General features: G+C 36.5%; 1 protein-coding gene across 3 annotated transcripts in view; it reads left to right on the forward strand.

Annotated features, from left to right (window-relative positions):
• KANK4 (KN motif and ankyrin repeat domains 4) overlaps positions 1-22,384 on the forward strand; it is a 74,790-nt gene that overhangs the window by 39,903 nt on the left and 12,503 nt on the right. For all 3 annotated transcript variants that reach the window (XM_060773631.2, XM_060773630.2, XM_060773632.2), the window contains exons 4-7: positions 2,677-2,788; positions 7,373-7,606; positions 8,473-8,560; positions 9,974-10,193. In XM_060773631.2, the coding sequence (XP_060629614.2) occupies positions 2,677-2,788; positions 7,373-7,606; positions 8,473-8,560; positions 9,974-10,193 (654 nt within the window). The remainder of the gene's footprint in view (positions 1-2,676; positions 2,789-7,372; positions 7,607-8,472; positions 8,561-9,973; positions 10,194-22,384) is intronic.

A 22,384-nucleotide genomic window follows, 5' to 3' on the forward strand; every position in this document is an offset into this window, starting at 1 on the left:
TTATGCCACATCTTGTATTACGTTAGGGTCAGTTAATATTTTTCTGCATTGCAATTCCTGCTTTTAAGATATGTCATTGAATATGACAATCATTAACCTCCACTTTGTTGAGATAACAGAAGAGGTTTTGTCTGTTTCCCATTTTAGATTGAGGAATACCCTATAGTCGAGGTTTCTGACACTGCCTGCATCTAAATTATTCATCCATTTTCCATTTTCTGTTTTTTATTTTGAAAACTTCCTATTACTCTATAATAGTTCATAATGCAGTGTACTTATTGTGCTGAACTGAACATTATTGGTGAATAAGATGAATGTAGGCAGTGTCAGAAACCCTTGAGTAAAAGGTATTTCTCAGCCTAATATTTCCGAGAATTATGAGGGAAAAAAAACGAATAAAAATCTTAGATATTTTTGTTAACTCCTGCACCATCATTTGCACAATGTCAAATAATTTCATCCTGCATTTCTAGCTCATTAGGGACGCCACACAATACTTGTCTGTTCCATCCTTCAAATCAAAACATTATTTTTGCATGACTGACAACTCTTGGAATCATCTGACCAGCATTGCCAATTCACTATGGTGGGCCCATGCGGGTTTAGTTCTGGGACCCGTGCAGATATGAAAAATTATGGGTGATCATACCCCACATTGTTAAATGGTGATGATATGAATGTGCATACGTCAGCGTGTCTGTGTCCATGGTGCTACCATTGAATATATGGGATGTGACAAACTGCAGTTGATGAACATTACAGATACAGAGACCCCACTGTATTTTATTCCCATTGTTCAGGTTGTGAGTTAGGTAATTAAAATAGCAAGAAGGAAGTATTGGCAGCCCAGGTAGAAAAACAAAATTCACAGAAGTACAAAGAGCACTTGGGAAGCGGAAGCCTTAAAACAATCCAAGAGAGGACTAGATGTCCTTCAAGGTCATAGAATCCTGACTATTAGAGGAAACGAAAACACAGGGGAAGGAGGAGAAAATGCTATAATCAACACTAGAAAGTTACAGAAACGTGATACCACTTTAACTGTCATGGCTCCATAAAAAGGAATTTGTGGTTTATTGAGCAGTTAGTTTTCTCTTCTAGAGAGCTTCAGTGGCATTGTTCTGGGAACCCAAGTGTCAAACTATATGAGAAATACCATGTACAATGGAAATGGAAACATAATGGGTATAAATGGCATTGGAAGGGAAATGGTTCACAAAGACCTGATTGTCATTTTGGAATTTGAATCAAATTTCAAATTTGAGTGACAGATTTCAAGACCAGATCAGGCTTATTTTTGGTCACTCATTTTATAGTTAAATTCAGTACATTTTGGCCAATAGTACCAATAATGGAAAAAATGTAAGGAAATTACAATGATATTTATCAAGGTGAGTTTGCTCAGTGTTTATGTATGCTTTCACTAATTACACAGCCCAAAAAAAAAAAAAAAAAAAAAAAAGAAACCCACATTCTTGGTGTCTTGGTTATTAGGCCTGTTCCTGGGGTTACTTGCAGCACTGATTGAGAAAATTGCATTGGATAGACCATATCAGCTCTAGTTTCTTAGATATGGTTATCAAAATTTTCTATCCGTGAACAGATGTTGACTAATAGATGGCATATGTCACAAACTGAAGCTGATAGGGAGAAACTGGTGCCATTTTTGGAATCAGCAGATTAAATATACCCAGAAATAGGGCTCATATTTGAGTCACCAAAATGTGCATTGGCCTGTGTTATATATCTGCAAGGATTCAATTGGAAAAACATATTGTAATTGCAATAATCACATGGACAAAGAGAAAAAAATATGTCTTCCTGATACATATGTAATATAACAGGTGCATATTGTTAGTAGATAGCAGCTCTGGTGGGATTTGTTAAGGTTTTAAATGCCAGATTTCACACTGGTGTCATTCTCCTGCTGAACCAGATCGGCCTAAGACATTTTCTTACCAGAGGTGAAAGAAAGATGGCATTTCCCACCATTTCACTGTGGCTTCAGCTGGCAGTCTCTTGGCCTGTTTATTCAGCTAGGGATTTTCTTAATCCATAGGGAAAAGGTATCAAGGGCCTGTTCACATTACAGAGTGATAGTACTGTAGTCAACTTGATCTGATATGGAAACATTCTATATAATCCTAGGAGGTGCAATTTAGGGAGAGGCATTCAGAAGTGCTTTGCCAAACTATAGACCTCAGATTCTATAGGATGCAACCTCTGTGGCTAAAGTGTAATCACAGGGCTATAACTGGCCAGTATGAGAGTGGCCTAGGTGGCAAGTAAGGCAACTGGCCAGCAGGTATTACTATTGTTAGTTCAAGAGAAAAATATTTAAGGGAAAAGTATTGCTTCTCTTCCAACATTTGCCACCCGAGAAATCTTACTTTCCATTCATACATTATTATAATAGTGTGGTTGCTCAAGAAAAATGATTAAATATAATGAGAGCAAAACATACCTGCCGTAGTATATGGCAAAACTACACCACCATTTCCATTTGACAATTGTGTAAGTATTCGGAAGTACTTGAGTAAATTGCAACCATACCATAAATGCTGGAGTAAATCCATGTTTTTGATTTTGAGCATTTAAAGAGTATATGGTGACATTGCTGTAAGACAAACTATTGTAACATTCTTGCTGATTCTGTGTTTCTAATATTTCCATTAGAAATCTCTCCAAGCACAAGTCTTAAATCTATTATGAAAAAGAAAGAGGCTGGTTACCATGCAGGAGGTAACGGCACGAAAAAGAACCTCCAGTTTGTTGGGGTAAATGGTGGGTAAGCATCAATTAAAGAGACAAAACTGCTTTTCATTTATCAAGCTACCATTATATCTAAGTCAAAAAGGATAAGAAAACACTGTCATATTAAACATAGCCTCATTTATTCCCATGCCAATATTGGTGAAACTGTTCTAAATGCCTGCTAGACAGCAATAGGGTACAAGCAATTAATAGAAATATTGAAGAATACTAAACAACTATCAATGGGCTTGAATGCTTGGTATATAGACCACAAAATCCATACAAATTTCACAAAGGAGTTTACTCATCCTCTCCAATGGATGAATAATAGATTCTGGAACAAGCATGGGCAGCTAAACACAGACACGCATACCATGCAGTCATTGTATCTGATCTGCAATTTGACATTCTTTTCCTGTGTATTTCTTCAGATACCCCAGTATATAGAAGATTGATCTTTTCTTACTTTCTCTTTCAAAAACTACTGTTTTTAAAGACATCAGTTCCTAAACCCTTTAGTTCCAGGACCTCAATGTGAAAATTTGTGTATGGCACAGCATTGAACAAATTTCACTTTGGTTGGATTTACTGTGAAGGAAACGTTTGTGATTCTTAGATTTAACCTCCCTAGTTTCTGGGGCAGTCTTGGAATCTATGGCAAAAAAACAAGTTTTTAGATTTCTTAACTTCATCTATCTACTTCCTTTATCATCTGCTTCATCGTTTCCTACCCAAGAGATTAGGAATCAATGTCCCTCCATTTGTTTTGGGTTACATTTACCCCAGTTTCTTATGATTTACTATGCTTGGTGGAGCTGATGGACTTGCTGTCAGTGCATCTAGAAGGCCAAAGAGTCTCTCTGTTCTGCAATCAGCAAATTCAAATGAACATATTACTTACCTTATTATCATCATTAGTGAACTCACAGAGAAGTGACAGAAAGACTCTATAACTCTAACATTGCACACTGGTGAGTTTTACTGCCATTTACAATCAACTTAAAAATGAAACCTAATGCTATTGGCCACATTCACCTTTTGACCTCATATTTATTTATTTATGGCATTTCTACCCTGCCTTTCTCTACCCCAGAGGGGACTCAAGGCAGCTTATAAATAGGCAACCATATGAAGACATAGGATATGTGTATATGGCTACCAGAAGGCAAAACCCATTCTCTTTCTCTGCTGATGGGTTCAGTGTTTTTAAACAAAACAGTACTTTTTTGGCGAGCTACATTACTCCTTGAAAGTGATTTCAATCGAACCTCACTATTATTTTCCCAAAGTAGGACAGTTAGGAGGATGGAATTTTCTCCCATTTTCAGGAAACCAGTGTATCATTTTCAGGCTAGCCATTGTGTCATTATGTATAAACCCACACAAACGTTAGTTATCTTTAACTATGATTTCCTCAAACACTCAAAATTCACACCAATAATCTCAGCTTGTAATGTTAAGCCACAGTTAACACAAAGAGCAGATTTAAATATAATGACAAATTTGTGGTGTGTTGAACACGGAAGAAATCTCCACTCATAGCTATGTCAGTGAAGAGGAGGTGGAATACATGAGTCATAAGAGTAATGTGTGTAACACTAAACAATAGTTTATTTTTAACCATGGTTTATTGTTACTTGTGAACTGGGCCAAAAAATAGCCATGCTTAACTGAAGTCAGGATGGCTAATATCTGTAGAATGTTAGGTAAACCTTTGTTGGGAATGGATGTAGTATATGAATAAAAGACTTGGGATCACAACATCCTCAACAAACAACTTCATTCTGATGCTACCTACTGCAAGTATCTAACCAAATCATTTGTAAGGGTTTATCCCTATTCATTGGGTTTCAGTGCATAATGGGGATTTTAGTTTAACCTGGCAGAGGTAGAGTATCACTTATTCAAATGCTTGGAAGCAGAAGTGTTTTGGATTTTAGATTTTTTAAAGATGTTGGAACACCTGTATTTGCGCATATTATATATATATATATGTACACACACACACAATGAGATATCTTGGAGATGAGATCCATGACTAAACACACCATTCATTTGTGTTTCATATGCACTGAAAGTAATGTTATACAATATTGTCAATCATTTTGTGAATTAAATAGTTCCAGATATTGGAATATTTAGGATTTCTGGATAAGGGATGCTCAACCTCTATCTGAACTCTCCCATTATCACAAGAATAACATCCTGAGTTTGTGTATGTAGTTCAAATTATTTATGGTGAATTAGATCATTTCCCAGGGAAGACATAAAACAGAACCTCTTTCAATTGTTCAATTATTGCTTGGTTTTAAACTCAAATGAGTTTGATTCTGAAATCATATTTGGATTGTTGAAAATAGCTGTGATTTATTTAAAGTGTACAGTAGCTTGCATTAAACCCACTATTGTAATAACACCATGATTTCTTCTATACAGAAGATTTGGGCCTTTCTTTTTAAAATTGGGTTGGCTATTGGGAGACAATGTAGTCTCTTTTTCACTAACCTTGCATTTAAATCTCTCTTTTTAAAGCTTCAACTGTTTGAATAATGAGAGCAATGTTTTAAAAAAGAGGAGAGGTGGAAAAACACAAGTAAACATTTATGTCTGCATAAAGCAGTATAAACTGGTAACTCGATTCTTGTTCATATCAATTTAAAATCACCTTCTGCAAATGAAAAATAAAACACATGTGCACAATCATTTTGTTCATGTACAAAGTTAATTCACAAAATTAGAATGATTGATTAATTAATCTCTATGTCATTTTAAACTATATTGATTTTTTTCTAAGTGAAAAACAAATATGGCAATAAACTAGTAGAAAAACTATCCAAAAATGTACAGTGGGCCATTGGTCTTGCTTCCAGGACAACTACCACCTTGTGGATACCAAAATTTGTGGATGCTCAAGTCCTGTTATATACAAGGGTGTATGTAGTAAAATGACAACATGAATATAAAATGGCAAAATCATGGTTTACTTGATTTTGGAATCTTTGGAATATTTTTGACCCATTGTTGGTTGAAATTGTGGGTGCAGAATCCATGGCTATGGAGGGTCGACTGCACAGATACTCCAAATAACATGTTTCAGAAGTTAATCCTTAAAAATGGTTTATCATGCAAGCATTACTGGCATCAAAGTGCTCTGATGACATATTGGTTCATCTACCATTTTACTTTTAAAATACTGTACCAATATTGCTAGACAGACTTCAGTTCCAAATGGCAGAAAGTTTCAGAAATTGTATTTGAAGAAAATACTTCGGGTTACAATAGCTATGGAATCACCTCTGACATAGTTTCTAAAAGCTCAAAACTGTCCTCTTTAAAGATGTCTGAGGCACTTTCTACACTACCATATAGTCCAGATTATGAAAGCAGATAATCCATATTATCTGTTTTTAACTGGATTGTATGAATCTACACTGCCATATAATCCAGTTCAAAGCAAATAATCTAGATTTTATATGGCAGTGTAGAAGCAGCCTATCTGGTTTCTCTGGCTGGCTGCTGAATATTGTAGCTTGACCAATGAACCGTGCAGAATATAGATTTCAAACATGCCTGAGGTTAAAGGGGCAAAGACACTGGGGAGCCATCAGCACAGGAAGTTAGTGGATCGATCCCTGAATCATTGATCATGTTTTCCAAAGCAAAAGAAGGTTGCATTCAATTATAAACTGCTTAACTGGCTGCTAATTAAAATAAAGGCACTAAATGTATGTCGTGGGTATAAATAATATAATCTGTAGAGTCATGTAGTCATATTGATGTATTGGTGTTGGTGTTTTGCAGCAAGACAGATGTCAATGATGTGGCAATAGTTATCCATCTAAACATGTCTATAAACATATTTCATTGGTCACTTGAAGGCTTTTATTCCATGTTGTGGAATATAGAAAGGTTTGGCTTAGGTGGTCCACCTCGTTCAGTACTATTTACACTTTCTGGCTGCAGCTCTCGAGAGCAGATTTCTTTCTCAGTACTATTAAAAATGGAAGGGCTTGAATTTGGAATTTTCTCTATTTAGCCTGTGTGCTCTGCCATTGTACTACGACATCTCTTTACAATAATCAGTAAGAGAAATAGAACTGAAAAACAATCTGAATGAGTTCCAAAGAATCTTTGGTAGTCATAGTAAGCAAACTAGAGGTAGCGGGTGGTTGTGTTGTTTCAGGGTGATGATTCCATTGGGTCTGACGGGAGCGACACTGAATTTTATAGCAGCTGTCCAAATTGCTGAGCCTTGTTTTCAAAATAGGATCAGCACTGTGGATAGCTCCCATAAGAGCTACTCTGGATAGCTTCTATAAGATTGCCCACTCCCAAAGTAATGAAGCCCAATTACTCCCTGGAACATCCTCTCTCTCTCTCTCTCTCTCTCTCTCTCTCTCTCTTTCTCTTGCTCTCTCTCTCGGCCATTAAGATATTCACTCTTATAAGAGTTCAGTATCTCTTTTTGTATTCTAAGGAATTAAAAAATGAAATAACCATGATTTGAGCTAGCCAGGAATTTAAATGTGTAGTATATATTGAACCTACCAGTTTTGCTTCTAACTTTGTAATTGTTGGACAAAAGGAACACTGAATAATGCCTGGTGTCCTCACTCAGTTATGAAACAACATCCAGTGAAGATTCAAGTTGTGAAGAGACCTCCTCTGAAGGGAATTCAGATAGTGAGACAGAGAGAAAATATGGCAGTGAAGAGCATAGATGGAGGGAAGATGATGGTGAAGGCGATGAAAATGCATCTGGAACTTCTCAGTGTGCAAAGCATGAAGACACTGATACAAAAGAACTGGAGGAAACCTTCAGAGGAAGCATGCAGTCACACAAGGCAGAAAGGTAAGTAAGGCTCCAAATGGACATACAAATGTCTAGTAATATATGTTGAGAAAAATTTTGATTTTTGGATCAAAATTTTGGCCATAAACTAAAAGCATTGTATGGTATATCAATCGTGGTCAAGGCTTGTGCCATTGTAGACAGTTCCTCATTGGACCACTTATTCTCTGGCAAAAGGATTCCTCTGCAAGAAAAGCTTTCATGTGCTGGCTATGACCAGTATGCCATGCCCCATTCAGAACTAAGACTTGTCCGCCATGTGCACCAGAACCATGGCTACAATCCAATATGAAGTTATGTAGTCTTAAAGCTTGCAAAACAGACTTAACTTTTCAGTTACATTGTAACCAGTGCCTTTCTAGCATGCTTTTAGTCACAGGGAATACAACCTTTCCAGCCTGTTATGACAGCTTCTAGATAGCTCTCACTTGGAGAAAAGGGAATTTTGTTTAAAGAAAAAAAAATACACATCCCAGAAGCCTTAGGAAAAATGATTGTCCTCTTAATGTGCAGATGTGTCTGATAATTTTTCTGATGTTTCATGAGATCCAGAAACCAACTTCTAATAGGTTCTGGCTATAGAAATAATATTGTGCAAAAGCCCCACATCTTTTGGGAGAGAGTGCAATTCACAGTGTATCTTCGGGCACATCTGGTGTCTAGATCTATCAAAAATTGCCTACTTTTACATTATATGAAAGTCTGCAACCTGTTAGTCTTAACGTATAAACTGTCTATGTGTATTGCCTATGCTTTGCATCCTGTATTGAACGCGTGAAGAATGATTCTTTAATACCAGTTTAATATTTAACCTAGTTTAATATTTCTTACAAGAAATCCACAAAGATTATTTTTTTCATTTTCAGATTTAAACCCTCCACAGATTTTCTGAAAGGTTGTCAGATCTTAAGCAAACACATGCCAGAAATAAGAAACACAAAGGACAAGTTATTGGTAAGGATATTTTTCAAACAACATCTTAACAATTTCTTCCTTTGAACTTTCTGTTTTAAATAAGTCATATAAACACAATCATTTGTGAAATAAAGGAATCCTGTCACACCTCTGAGAATATCCAAGACAAATAATTTTCTAGCATAAGCTTTCTGGACTCCATTTCACTTCATCCTTGAACTTTATGCTTCGAAAATTCTTTTTGTCAGTCTGAAAGGAGCTGCAATTTTCTTATATATCCTTATGCTGAAATAAGATTTGCACAACTTTGTCTTTGAATACTGTTGTTATTTTTGAAATCACACTGATGGCTTACAGGCATGTTATGGTTAACTTCAAAGCTGCTACTTGCAAAATCAATATCAATTACAGTCTGACTGAGATTGATGAATAAAGTTATAGCTACAATAACCATAGCTACAATGACAAAGGTCTGTCATCCTAGCTACTTTGACTTCTTAAACCAGGTGACATCCCAAACAAGCTGCTTCATAGATGCTGCAGATGGGGGAACAGACAGAAGAGCTAGGGAATGAGAACTGCAGCACTCTGCTGGTAGTGGGGTGCATTCAGACTGACAATTGGGGCATCCTTTAGGGTTTTGCTGCAATTGCTTCTCTCTGTGACCAGGAAAACATTACAGCTATAATATCTCATTGTGTTGATCTGCAGTGCTGCACAAACTTTTTAGTTGGGGCTCTGCCTGGTCTTGGTTTTTGTGGTCACATTTGGTCACTTGTGGGGCTGTGGTGGCGCAGAGGGTTAAAATGCTAAGCTGCCGATAGGAAGGTCAGTGGTTCGAATCCACAGATGGGTGAGCTCCCTTTGTTAGCACCAGCTTCTGCCAACCTAGCAGTTAAAAAACATGCAAATGTGAGTAGATCAATAGGTACTGCTTCTGTGAGAAGGTAACAGCGCCCCATGCAGTCATGGACAATGCTGGCTCTTCAGCTTGGAAAAGGAGATGAGCACCACCACCCTCAGAGTCAGACATGACTAAATGGTCTGAGTACCTCTACGGAGGTGAGAAGATCAGGATATAAATTTTTTAAATAATAATAATGTCAAGGCAAAGCCTTTACTTCTACCTTTGGTCCAGCCTACAATCTCATGAATACTGAACACAATACTGGCTATAGCATGTGGAATGAACCAAGAAGGAAGAAATTCACTCTGCTTAGGAAGATCATGACTGTTGGCCAATTTCCTTTTTACCAGACCAGCAAAAAATATAGTTTGCTGGTCTGCTGCTAATAGTAGTTAATAGTTGCATGCCTTCAAATTGTGGGTAGTTATGAATGTTCAGTCTGTGGATAAAGAGATCATACTGCATTTTGTTTTAATTTGCTGTACATTTCCTCGAATCCCAGACTGCTAGAAAAGCCTCATTGTTTGACTGTTTGTCATTTTCAGAGGCATGTTTTGAGCACCATCAGCCAGGAGTGGTTCCGCATCTCAAGCAGAAAATCATCCAGCCCTGAAATAGTTGCTGCTTACCTCCGAGAAGTTGAAGCAATTCATCCCCAGCTTCAAAATATAATTGTAAATTTAGCGGATGGAAATGGCAATACAGCACTTCACTATAGTGTTTCTCATTCCAATTTTCAGATTGTGAAACTTCTTTTAGAGACAGGTAAGAATCCTATTACCACATCTGGAAGGACTAAAATATATTTCCATTTATTGTGTTTTGATCATCTTTCCTGAAACTGTATTTGGATATCTTTTCTTATAGCCAAATTCGTACTCATTTTCTTTTGCCTCAGTTACTCTCGTTTTCTATCTGGGCTTTTTGCATTGTGTCTTTTTTTTTCTTTCCCCCACTATGTAATACTCCACCTATGATTTTTACCTTCTTTCTGTTACATACCACTTGACTTCTTATTTATTACAAACAGTCTGCCTGTCCCTTTAAACTTTCTGTTCACTTGTTATATCCCTAACTTTGGGATTTTGCTGAAGAAATCTCTGTCTAAGTACAGAGCCTGGAAGTAACTTGTCACAAACACCAAATTGCTTGTAATCAATTCCTTTTCTAGGAGGGGAATTGATTACTGGTGGTGCAATGGGTTAAACCCTTGTGCCATCAGAACTGAAGACCAACAGGTCGGAGGTTCAAATCCGGGGAGAGTGCGGATCATCTCCCTTTGTCAGCTCCAGCTCCCTATTCAAGGACATAAGAGAAGTCTCCCACAAGGATGGTAAAACATTAAAACATCTAGGCATCCCCTGGGCAATGTCATTGCAGATGGCCAATTCTCTCACATCAGAAGTGACTTGCAGTTTCTCAAGTTGCTCCTGACATGGAAAAAAAAAACCCTTTCTGCGAATATGTATGACCGAGGAGGCATTTATACTGTTGAATTAATGTAGTTTGATACCACTTTAACTATTCAGTGCTATAGAATCTTGGGATTTATAGTTTGTTGGGGCACCAGCATATTTTGACAGAGATGGCTCCATAACATGGAGCTATGGCAGTTAAAGTGGTGTCAAACTGCATACTGAGTTCTATTATGCGTGTAATAGTTAGGGTTAATTTCAGTCTGCATGCAGTGTGCAACTGCGATTTCATCTTATTTTTATAGTAGAAGGATGTCACTTCACTCAGAGGTAAGAAATAGCACATGGGTCTAGTGCTGGTTTATATTATGCTCATGCAAAAGGTATTATGTTTTTAAAAACACGACAGATTTTTGATGGAAATGCATCAGTACTTAACAATCATGGTGCATGTAGTGGTTTCAGTCCTATATTGGTAGCTAATTAACTTTTGAGTAACTTTTCCAACTTTATATTCAAGATGCTTCATATGACAAAGCATTTGTAGTATTTTTATATCAAGCCAGCTAGAGGTCGGATACACATTAGAACTGTACATAGGGTCCCCAATTCATTTTTTTAAAATGATTTTTATTAAGTATTTTATAAGACAAAACAACGAAAGAGGGGGAACAATGAAAAGGAGATAGAAAAGTAGGAAAAGAAAAAAAAAGAAGAAGACTAAACTAACCTAAAGTATTCTAAAATGACTTCCACTCCAACATCAGGATCTTTTCCGTCAACTTCTTTTACTCTTGTATATTCTTATCCTCTAATATTTTTCTAAATTTCTTTTCATAGTCATAAAAAGAAGTCCAATCTGTTCTCTTTAGCGGTTTCCCGGTATTTCTTCTCATTAAAAATGTCAGTTCATCCATGTCTCTAATTTCTTTAACTTTCTCCAACCATTCTTCAGCAGTAGGTATCTGTTCATTTTTCCAAAATTTGGCATAAGTAATTCTTGCCGCAGTAGTAAAGTACGTGAGTAATTTATCTTCATTTTCCTCCACTTTAAGATCAGAGTCCGTAAATCCTAGTAAATAATATTCAGGTTTCTTTTTAAAACTTCTCTTCAATATCTTTTGTATTTCTTCATGTATAGATGCCCAGAACTTAATTGTTTCTTTACACGTCCACCACATGTGGAAGAATGTGCCCGTTTGTTCTCTACATTTCCAACACTTATCTGAAACATTTGGGTACATATGGCTTAGTTTATTCGGAGTCAAATACCATCTATAAAACATTTTATACCAGTTTTCCTTCAAGTCCATGGCATAAGTATATTTCAACTTTTTATTCCACATTTGTTCCCATTCTCTAAATTGAATGGGCCTTCTTAAATTTTCGGCCCATTTAATCATACAATTTTTAACTTGCTCCTTTTCCGTTTGCCATTGGATCAATTTATTATAAAGAATTGTGACTACCTTCTTCTCAATTTTTAAAACTTTGTCCCATATATTTTCTTCCCAGTCAAATCCAATTTTTTGATCTTGTTTGAAATGCTCTTTAATTTGGAGGTAATGTAACCAGGTTATATTTCCAAACATGTTCTTAAGTTGTTCAAATGATTTAATCTTCATTTCCCCTTTCAACAAAATGTCCTTGTATCTTGGCCAAATCCTCCATCCTAAGAGTCTTCTTTGGTGGGCCTCCATCGCCGAGACCCAAAGAGGTGTGGCTTTATAAAAGAGGGCTTTGTATCTTAACCATGTCCTCAATAGGGAGGCTCGCACGAAATGATTCCCAAAGTTTTTTTCCTTAGATTCTCTATTATACCACACATAAGCGTGCCAACCTACCCTCAAATCATGGCCCTCTAAGTTTAAGCACTTTTCCTTGTTCAAATTCATCCAATCTCTTATCCATGATAGAGCACAAGCCTCATGATAGGTTTTCAAGTCTGGGAATCCCAGACCTCCTCTCGTTTTTTTGTCAATTAGGTTTATGTAATTTATTCTTGGCCTTTTCCCTTTCCAAATAAACTTAAGTAGATCTTTCTTCCATTTTTTAAATAAGGTTTGATTTCTTATTACCGGTATATTTTGAAATAGGAATATAAGTCTTGGAAGAACATTCATCTTTATTAACGATATTCTACCCAGGAGTGATAGATTTAGGTAATTCCATTTTTGTAAATCCTTTTGAATTTTATTCCAAACTATTTCGTAGTTATTCTTCAGAAGTTGACAATTTCTCGCGGTAATCCAGACTCCTAAGTATTTAATTTTCTTTACACTCTCTATCCCCAATTGTTGTTGAATCTTTATTTGTCTCTCCTTTTTCACATTTTTGAATAATAGTTTTGTTTTCTTCATATTCATTTTGAATCCAGCCACTTTTCCAAATTCCTCTATTTTCGTTATCCAATATTGTAAGTTTTTATCTGGATCTTCAATTGTTCCTAATAAATCATCTGCAAACGCCCGTATTTTATATTCGAATTTGCCGATTTTCGTTCCTTTTATATTTTCGTCTTCTCTAATTTTCTTCATTAGGATCTCCATAGCCAGTATAAAAATCAATGGGGATAATGGGCATCCTTGTCTAGTGCCCTTCGCAATTTCAAATTCTTGTGTCAATTGTCCATTTATTTTCACTTTGGCTTTTTGATAATTATAAATAGCATTAATTGCGTTGTTAAATTTTTCTCCCATATCCAATTCTTGTATTAATATCTTGAAGAAATCCCAGTTTAAATTGTCAAAAGCTTTCTCGGCATCTATTGCTAAAATGGCGAATTCTTTTTGATGATTTATCTCGTAATATTCCAAAATATCGAGGACGTTGCGAATATTTTCTTTCATATGTCTATTTGGGAGGAAGCCCGTTTGCTCTTCTCCAATCCATTTATTAAGAAACACTTTTAACCTTGTGGCCATGATATTTGCAAATATTTTATAATCCGTATTTAAAAGAGAGATCGGCCTGTATTTTTTAATATCATTTTCCGGGGAGCCTTCCTTATGAATCACTGTAATTTCCGCTTCTTTCCATGAGTCTGGAACTTTCCGATATTTCATCGCTTCATTTGCGATAGTTTTAAGTATTGGGAGTAGCTGTTGTTTAAAGGATTTATAAAATCCAGCCGTAAATCCATCCGGCCCTGGGGCTTTATCTCCATTCATTTTATTAATTGCTTTTTCTATTTCCTCCTCCGATATCTCTTTGTTCAATTCTTCTCTATCCTCATCCGTTATTTTGTCTAATTTCATTTGGCCAATGTACTCCATAACTTCCTCTTTCTTTATTTTATCCTTTGTATATAATTGGATGTAGAATCTCCTGAATTCCTCTATGATTTCTTTATCAGTCCTCAAGTCCTTGTCCAATGTAGTTATTTTAGATATATGATTTATTTGTCTTTTTTTCCGGATTTGGTTCGCCAGCCATTTACCAGGTTTATTTGCATTTTCGAACGTCTGTTGTTTTAGAAACTTCAGTTGTATTGACTGAGATTCTAGCTCTGCATGAGTTTTCTCTTGTTTTAACACCAAAAGTTGCCTCTCTACTTTTTTTCTTGGTCTCTTTTTTAATTCTGCTTCCTTAATTGCAATTTCGGCCGTCAACTCATTTAGCCTTTTATTTCTTTCTCTGTTTTTCTTAGCTCCTTGTTGTATAAAATGTCCTCTCAGAACTGCTTTGAAGGCGTCCCACACCACACGTGGGTCCGTTTCCTCCACTTTATTTATTTGCAAATAGTCTTGAATTATTTTATTGTAATATTCTTTATCCTGTTCTGTTTTTATTAGATTCTCATTCAATCTCCATCTCCTGGAGTAGTTTTTATGGTTAATACAAATTTCTAAGGGGCAGTGATCTGACAAGTCTCATGGTAAAATGTTAATTTCCTTCACTTTGGCGGAGAGTTTTCTAGTTGTCCAGGCCATATCGATCCTGGACCAGGATTGGTGTCTATTCGAGAAGAATGTATAATCTTTTTTATCTTCATTTCTAATTCTCCAGATATCTTCTAAATCAAATTCTTTTTGCAACTCTATGAATTTTGGGGGGAGTTTACCTTCCTTTATTTTCTTTTTCTTCGCATTTTTGTCTATTTGAGGGTCCATCACTCCATTGAAATCACCTAACAAAATCAAATCATCAAATTCTACTTCTTTTAGTTTGGAGTTCAAAAATTCAGCAAATTTTGTTTTTGGGCCATTTGGTGCATAAATATTACATATCAGTATTTTTGAGTCTCCAATTGTTATCTTTACCGCAATGCATCTTCCTTCCAAGTCTCTAAAAGCTAATTCTGATTCTATTGCTTCTTTTACATAGGTTACTACTCCTCTTTTCTTCTTCTCATATGAGGAATGATATTCTTTTCCTAATTTTTTGTTTGGGAGGTGTGCAATATATTTATCACTGATATGCGTTTCCTGTAACACTATTACGTCATAATCCAATTTCTTCAAGCTATTCCATACTTTCTTGCGTTTCTGGGGGGAGTTCAAACCATTAATGTTATTTGAGAAACATTTTATTTGTCGTTCCATCATCCTATTCGTTCCCATCCAGTCCCAATCCTATATCGCCAAAAGCCATTTCCGCTGTTCCAGTTGCCTGTTGTTCCATACTCTGATCTTTTCTTTCTTTTTCTTCTTTCCATGGTGTCATTCTTGGTGTCATTCTCTGTGGTTTGGGATCTTTCAATAAGTAACTATAATCCTTTGGTGACTTACATCTTGCCTTTTTCTCTTTGATACCCTTTCTTGGAGTAGATAACCTTCTTTCTTCATCTCCTTCCGCTTCGTCTCCTTCTTCTTCCTCCTCCTCTCCCATTTCTTCTTCTTCTCCCTGTTCTTTCATTAATTTATCATAGAACACTTTAGCCTTATGCTCCGATGTTAACCAGTATCTTTCTTCATTATATGTCACCATTATTCCTTCTTTTCTCTCCCACCTGAATCTTATCTCTCTCTTTTTCAGCTCTTCTGTTAGAAAGAAATATTTTCTTCTTCTCACTAAGGTCATCTGGGGAAATTCTTTCAAAACTACAATTTTCTTTTCTTTGTAGAAGATTGGGTTTCTATTACTTTTAAACAAAATGTCATCCCTCACCTTCTTCCTTGTAAATTTTACTATCACATCCCGTGCGGTTTTATTCCTCCTTGCATAGAATGAAGAAATCCTATACACTTGATCCACCTCTTGTTCAAATTCATCCTCCTCACACTCCATACAACTTGCCAGCATTTTAATAACCAATGGTCTTATGTCTTCTTTATCCTCCTCCGCTAGAGGGTCCCCAATTCAAATGGGCTTTATATTTCCAGGAAACAGGGATTGTAAATAGATACATTTAAAATGTAAGTACAACATTAGCTAATTACTTGGGGATCTCAGTCCTATAACGGCAGCTAATTGCTGCTTGAAAGTGTCTTTTAAAACTTTATAGTGATGCTTCCTATTGTGAAGCAGTTGTGGTATCTGTCAGGGTTCAGACTCTCCAGTCTGGGCACAGCAAGCGTGTGGTTTCAAAATAAACAAACGCAGGCAGCATTCTTCTTCTAAGTTAGCTTTACTAAAGCGTCTATACTCAAAGAACTACATCTTACAATGGCGACGAACACAGCACAAGACATACAGGCAAGAATAAACATCCTGTCCTTCAAGCTGGGTAACTCCCTTTTTCTTCTCTGGGCAAAGGAATTTCTGTTATCTCTGTCTCAAGGTTCTTTCTCTCTCTGCCTCTTAATAACAATTCTAATACACAGCTGAATCCATCTTTGAAAAACCAATACTAATACATTGTAATACATTATAATACTAATACAAACACATTGAAAACATACATACATATGAAATAACTATAACCACTCTGACAATTCCCCCTCTTTTTCAATGTGTTACAATACCTCTCTTCATACATACATGTGGTTTGCATAATAGTAACTTCTTGACTCTTGACTCTCAACTTCAATATTCACTTATTCTCGCTCTTTAACTTTACTCTTCACTCTTACACATCTGTCTACTATTTTAACTTCTATAATAACTTCATCATTCATTTGGTTCTCTTAACTTAGCAATCTAATAACATTTCTATTACATCTTAAACACATATAATACTTCTTCCATATTACTCTGCTTTGCTTCATTATAACTTTTCTACACACAGTAACTTCTTTTCATTACATAATACATTTCTGCAAACTTATAATGTCTTAGTACATACAATCATGTTTCCATACATTTCTGCATTTCTTTTACATATTAACTCTATATCATTACTGCTCTTCATTTCATAATGTCTCTCTGTAATTCTATAATCTCTTCAATACACACAATTACTCTTCTTTAAGTACAATATTCATTTCTTAAAACATATCATTCTTACATTTCTTCTTAAAGTACATCATAGCTACTTAATACATCATATCTTCAATATAACTACTATTCTTCGTTACCTCAATGCTTTAATAACCATTACCTTTAATAATCATTTCATAATAATTGTAACCTTTTACACTCTATAACTTTACACCACATGATTTAACTTCTTAGTCTCAATACATGAATACAACAATACAGGGGAAATAAATGCATCATAAAAAATCTTAGCAATACACATAGCAAAATTACAAAGAACATAAAACACATTGCATCTTTTGCAAAGGCACCTACGCTTTTTAGTTGAACACAGTTTCAAACATCTTGCACTATTACATTTTTGACAATCTAAACCAATTCATAACAAACTTATTTCATTTCAAAACATTCCGGTACTTGCTGGTTCTAGAAATCTCTATCATCCCAGCTATAATCTTTCCCTATTGCAACTGTATCTACGCCCCCAGTGGCTGAATTATGGTACTGCATGTATTTCACTGCATCTCTCTCATTCATGACACTAACTTGCTTTGTAACTATTAACTCTTCAGGTTCCTGTTTAACTTGCAAACTCTTTCTTTCAGGTGTTTTTGTCATTTCTCCTCTACTTTTTGGTGATTCTGCTTCTGACTTGTATGTGGCTTCTCTTTCCTTTGAATGTGTACCTCTTTCTGCCAACTCCTGCACCTTCTGCATCACTTCTGTATATTGCTTAGCTATTTTCTCACTCTTTGTCTGTGTGTGTGTTCCTGACTCATGTCTCTTTTTCACTTCTGTGCCTGTGGCAACACTCCTTTCCTTTCTACGTGTATCTGGCTCAATCTTTACCTCTTGTTTCTGCTTCTGCTTAACCTCTACATCTGGTGCAACTCTTCTCTCCTCTCTCTTTGTGGGTAAACCATGTAAATTCTCTTTGTTAGTGTGTATGTCTTCCCAGTCTCTCAATCTTTGAAAATATGCCACTCTAGCTAACTTGACTGTTTGTGGTGAACTCAAAATTTTTAGATAATTCTTATAATAGCCTAGGAAAAACATCTCACGATAACGGTTGCATTTGTTTCTTTCATTCACAGATAGTAACACATTTGCACAGTGTCCAAAGATTCTCATGTGTTTGAAACTTGGTGCATAGCCATACAATTTACGAAAAGGAATATCATCCAACACCTGATCCCACAAACGATTCATTATATAATTAGCTGTGTGAATTGCTTCTGGCCAGTAGACATTTTCAATCTTCGAGTCTTTGAATATACATGTTTTCATTTCATTTATATACTCCATTCTTTTATCTGCAATCCCTTCCTCATTCTTAAACTGACTTATTTCAATGACTTCAATCCCTTCTGACTGTACAAACTGCTTTAGCTCATCTTTACGCACTTCAGCTCCTTTATCAATATACAGCGTCTCCAGTTGTACATCGAAAACATTCTCAACCATTTTTAACCAATTTCCGAGCTTCTCAGTGGCCTCTGACAAATCTTTCAAGAAATATACAAAAGAAAATTTAGATAATCTCTCCACTATCAACATAGTAAATCTAGAATTTCCACCACTTTGTTGGTAAGGTCCTGCAATACTAATGTGTCCTATTTGGAAAAGTCTCTCAGCTCTAATCTTAGATTTCTTGTAACACTTAATTGGTTGCCTTTTTACCTCGCTGCAGATTGCACATTTTAAATCAAAATAACATTTTTCAAGCTCATGTTCTGGACACAAATTTAAAGTTTTCTTCAAGACTTCCATATCAGCATGCCCCATAATTCTATGAAGTAAATGTATGCACCTGTCATGTTGAATCTCATTTTTAACACATTGCACTTGTACATTCTCATTGCTCTCTGTCTGATTCAATTTCTCAAACATTAAGTACATTTTATCTTTCTTCACACCCTTGGCAATCAAGACACCCTTGGGGTCAAAAATATAACAATAAATTCCCTTGAACTTTACTTGATAATTATGTTCAGTCAAAGTTGCTACACTTAACAGATTAGTTCTCATTTCTGGTACATACAATACTTTCTCCCAACAAACGTTAAGACAAGGGATATAACAAGTACCAAACTTTTCAAACATGAGATAAGACCCATCAGCCATTGTTACCATACTCCCCTGGGTATATTGGGTGTAACTAAAGTTACGTAGAGAATTCGAGATATGATGTGTCGCACCCGAATCTAGAACCCATCTGTCTCTTTTGATGCCATCCAGTTCTCCTACAGCAGCAACCATGATCCTCGCTTCTTCGGCTTGACTTGAGCTATTTCTCCCATAATAGCCCCCTCTGCTTCCGCGACCTCTGGAACCACGAGCACGACTGCTTCTGGGTTGATCTCTTCTCTCAACACAATTACGTGCCAAATGTCCAATTCTATTGCAGTTGAAACATCTCCGGTCAGTTGTAACAGACCTGACTGATGGCTGTGCTTCATCGGCTGTGCTTATTGACTCCCCCACGCAAAGACTTTGTTCTCTCTCATAACGTCGCCGCTCATCTTCTTGCAAAATTCGACTGCACACCAATTCTACTGTTAAATCTTGTGCTCTTACTGATTGTAATGAATGAAATAAAAAGTCCCACTCAGAGCTTAATGATGCCAAAAGAATGTAAGCTCTTGATTCATTGCTCAGCTCCACTCCCCGGGAACTGCATCCCATAAACAATTCTTTCATCAGCTTGAGATGTGTACGAATGTCTCCTCCTGATTCAAGCTTAGCTCTGTAAAGCCGCTTTGTCCAAATTAATTTTGCCACAACACTGTCAGTAACATGTATTTCCTTTAAAGTATCCCAGATCTCCTTTGCAGTTTGTAAATTCCTTATGTGTAAAAGTTGACCACCACTCAGGCACAATACAATAGTAGAAATAGCTTTACGATTCTTCTCAGGATCTGCTTCAGTCCCAGTTAAACAATTTTGTAATCCTTCTCTTGCCAACAAATGCTGCATGTATATGGACCATTCATTGTAATTGTCATCATTCAGTTTGTCAAAACTTACTGTAGGATGACTGATAGACGTAGCCATGTTTTAAACCTCGGTCCCCGAGTTTAAGCCCAGCTGTAAGAAAAACAGCTTCTGGCAGTTTTATGGCTTGGCAGATTCCAACATCAATCACCTCCTTAATCACTCAATTGGCCCAGCGCGCCCCGCTGCGTATCTTCTTTCAAAACTCAGCGGCGTTACTCACCGCAGCAATCTTTGTCATCAACTCACACTGAATAGCCACGGCAAAATTCTCTCTTTTTGCTCCGTCAGGCTGTTTCAGTTCCCATGCTCCGTCAGCCTCTTCTGTCAACTGGGTTGCAATTCAGGGCTCCGGCAGCATGCTTACAGGTCTGCTCCTTGGTACTCTTATCATCCGTAAATCTGTTCATCTGGGCGTAATTCAGGGCCCATAACCATTGTAGGGTTCAGACTCTCCAGTCTGGGCACAGCAAGCGTGTGGTTTCAAAATAAACAAACGCAGGCAGCATTCTTCTTCTAAGTTAGCTTTACTAAAGCGTCTATACTCAAAGAACTACATCTTACAATGGCGACGAACACAGCACAAGACATACAGGCAAGAATAAACATCCTGTCCTTCAAGCTGGGTAACTCCCTTTTTCTTCTCTGGGCAAAGGAATTTCTGTTATCTCTGTCTCAAGGTTCTTTCTCTCTCTGCCTCTTAATAACAATTCTAATACACAGCTGAATCCATCTTTGAAAAACCAATACTAATACATTGTAATACATTATAATACTAATACAAACACATTGAAAACATACATACATATGAAATAACTATAACCACTCTGACAGTATCTTTACATCTAGCCATCAGGAAGTTTGATTCACTGTACACAGGGCTACTGGTTTATGTCTTGCCAATTTGTTCTCCAGATGTTTTAGACTTTGACTCCCAGAATTCCTTTCCACTGGCCTGGCTAGTTTGTGTCCAAAAACACTGGAGAAGCAAAGGTTTCATACACTTCCATAGATCATTAGTCAGCTAAATCTGTGAAAAGATTTAGCTGGAGTTTTGCTACAGAGACATCCTAGTCATGCATCGAAACCAAGCTAGACTTGCAGTGTGATGAGACACGGCAACAGGGCCCATGCCAATAGTTTTAGATTTCATATAGATCACCTACATCTAAAGTAACCTTGATGCACCAGTTTCCAATTATACACCTTCTTCTGACTGGTGCTCAGCATTTCCAAACTTTCCACTCTAGTGCAAAAAGGTTTTTGTCTTGTTTGGACCTGAACAAATGCACCAGTGATTTCTGAAATATCCAGCTGATATCCTTGTTTATTGTCTGTCGAAAGTACAGCTAATCCGGAAAGTCGGTTTTATGCTATATTGTTCCAGAGGTATGTGTTGATTAACAACAGCTTTGCAAACCATCTTTCTGCTGAGGCAACAGTGAGAAGTATGGCTTGAAAAGCTTTGTAGATAGCTTTATTGTGGGTTATATTTCAGAGGAAGGAACTGACAAAGGCACCTTTGAATATTCCTTGTCTAAGAAAATCTTATGAAACTCATGGGGACGCTATAAGTTGACAGGTGACTTGAAGGCACATAAACACCCACAAATGATGATGAAGTCTCAACTAAAAATAACGTAATGGGCAGGAAAAAATATGGAAGCCCTGTTTTAATAAAAGGAAGGTGAGATGGCTGAAAATCAAGATTTCTTCTTTCTTCACTTTTGAAAAGAACCTTCTTGAATATTATGAAGTTTTAATTCCATTTGTCACTGCTGCTTCTCCATCCCTGATTCTGAGATGCTGTTTTGATTTATATTATATTTTAAGACTCTCCAACAATGCAAACTTATAAGCAAGTTAGCTTTCAACTATACCCAGGCCCTAGATACATTTAACATTTAATGCAGTTCTAAATCAGTATTGAAGAACATGGTTTCATTTAGCAAATGATTATATAGAAAACAAGTTTAAAGGCAGGACATTACACAATTCATGAAACACTGATGCACATGAAGAACATTTTTGTCTGCCTTTGTGGGAATCTGTTGTCTGGCTGCTGCAGTTTGAAGTTAGTTTCCAACAACATTAAATTTTCAGTGTAGATGGAGCCACAGTAGGGTATACAATATCCAATTAGCTATGTGTACAGTTACATTATTTATAATGCAAAGTTGTTTTTTA

This window comes from Anolis sagrei, chromosome 4, assembly GCF_037176765.1.
Source record: "Anolis sagrei isolate rAnoSag1 chromosome 4, rAnoSag1.mat, whole genome shotgun sequence".
Taxonomy (NCBI): Eukaryota; Metazoa; Chordata; class Lepidosauria; order Squamata; family Dactyloidae; genus Anolis; species Anolis sagrei.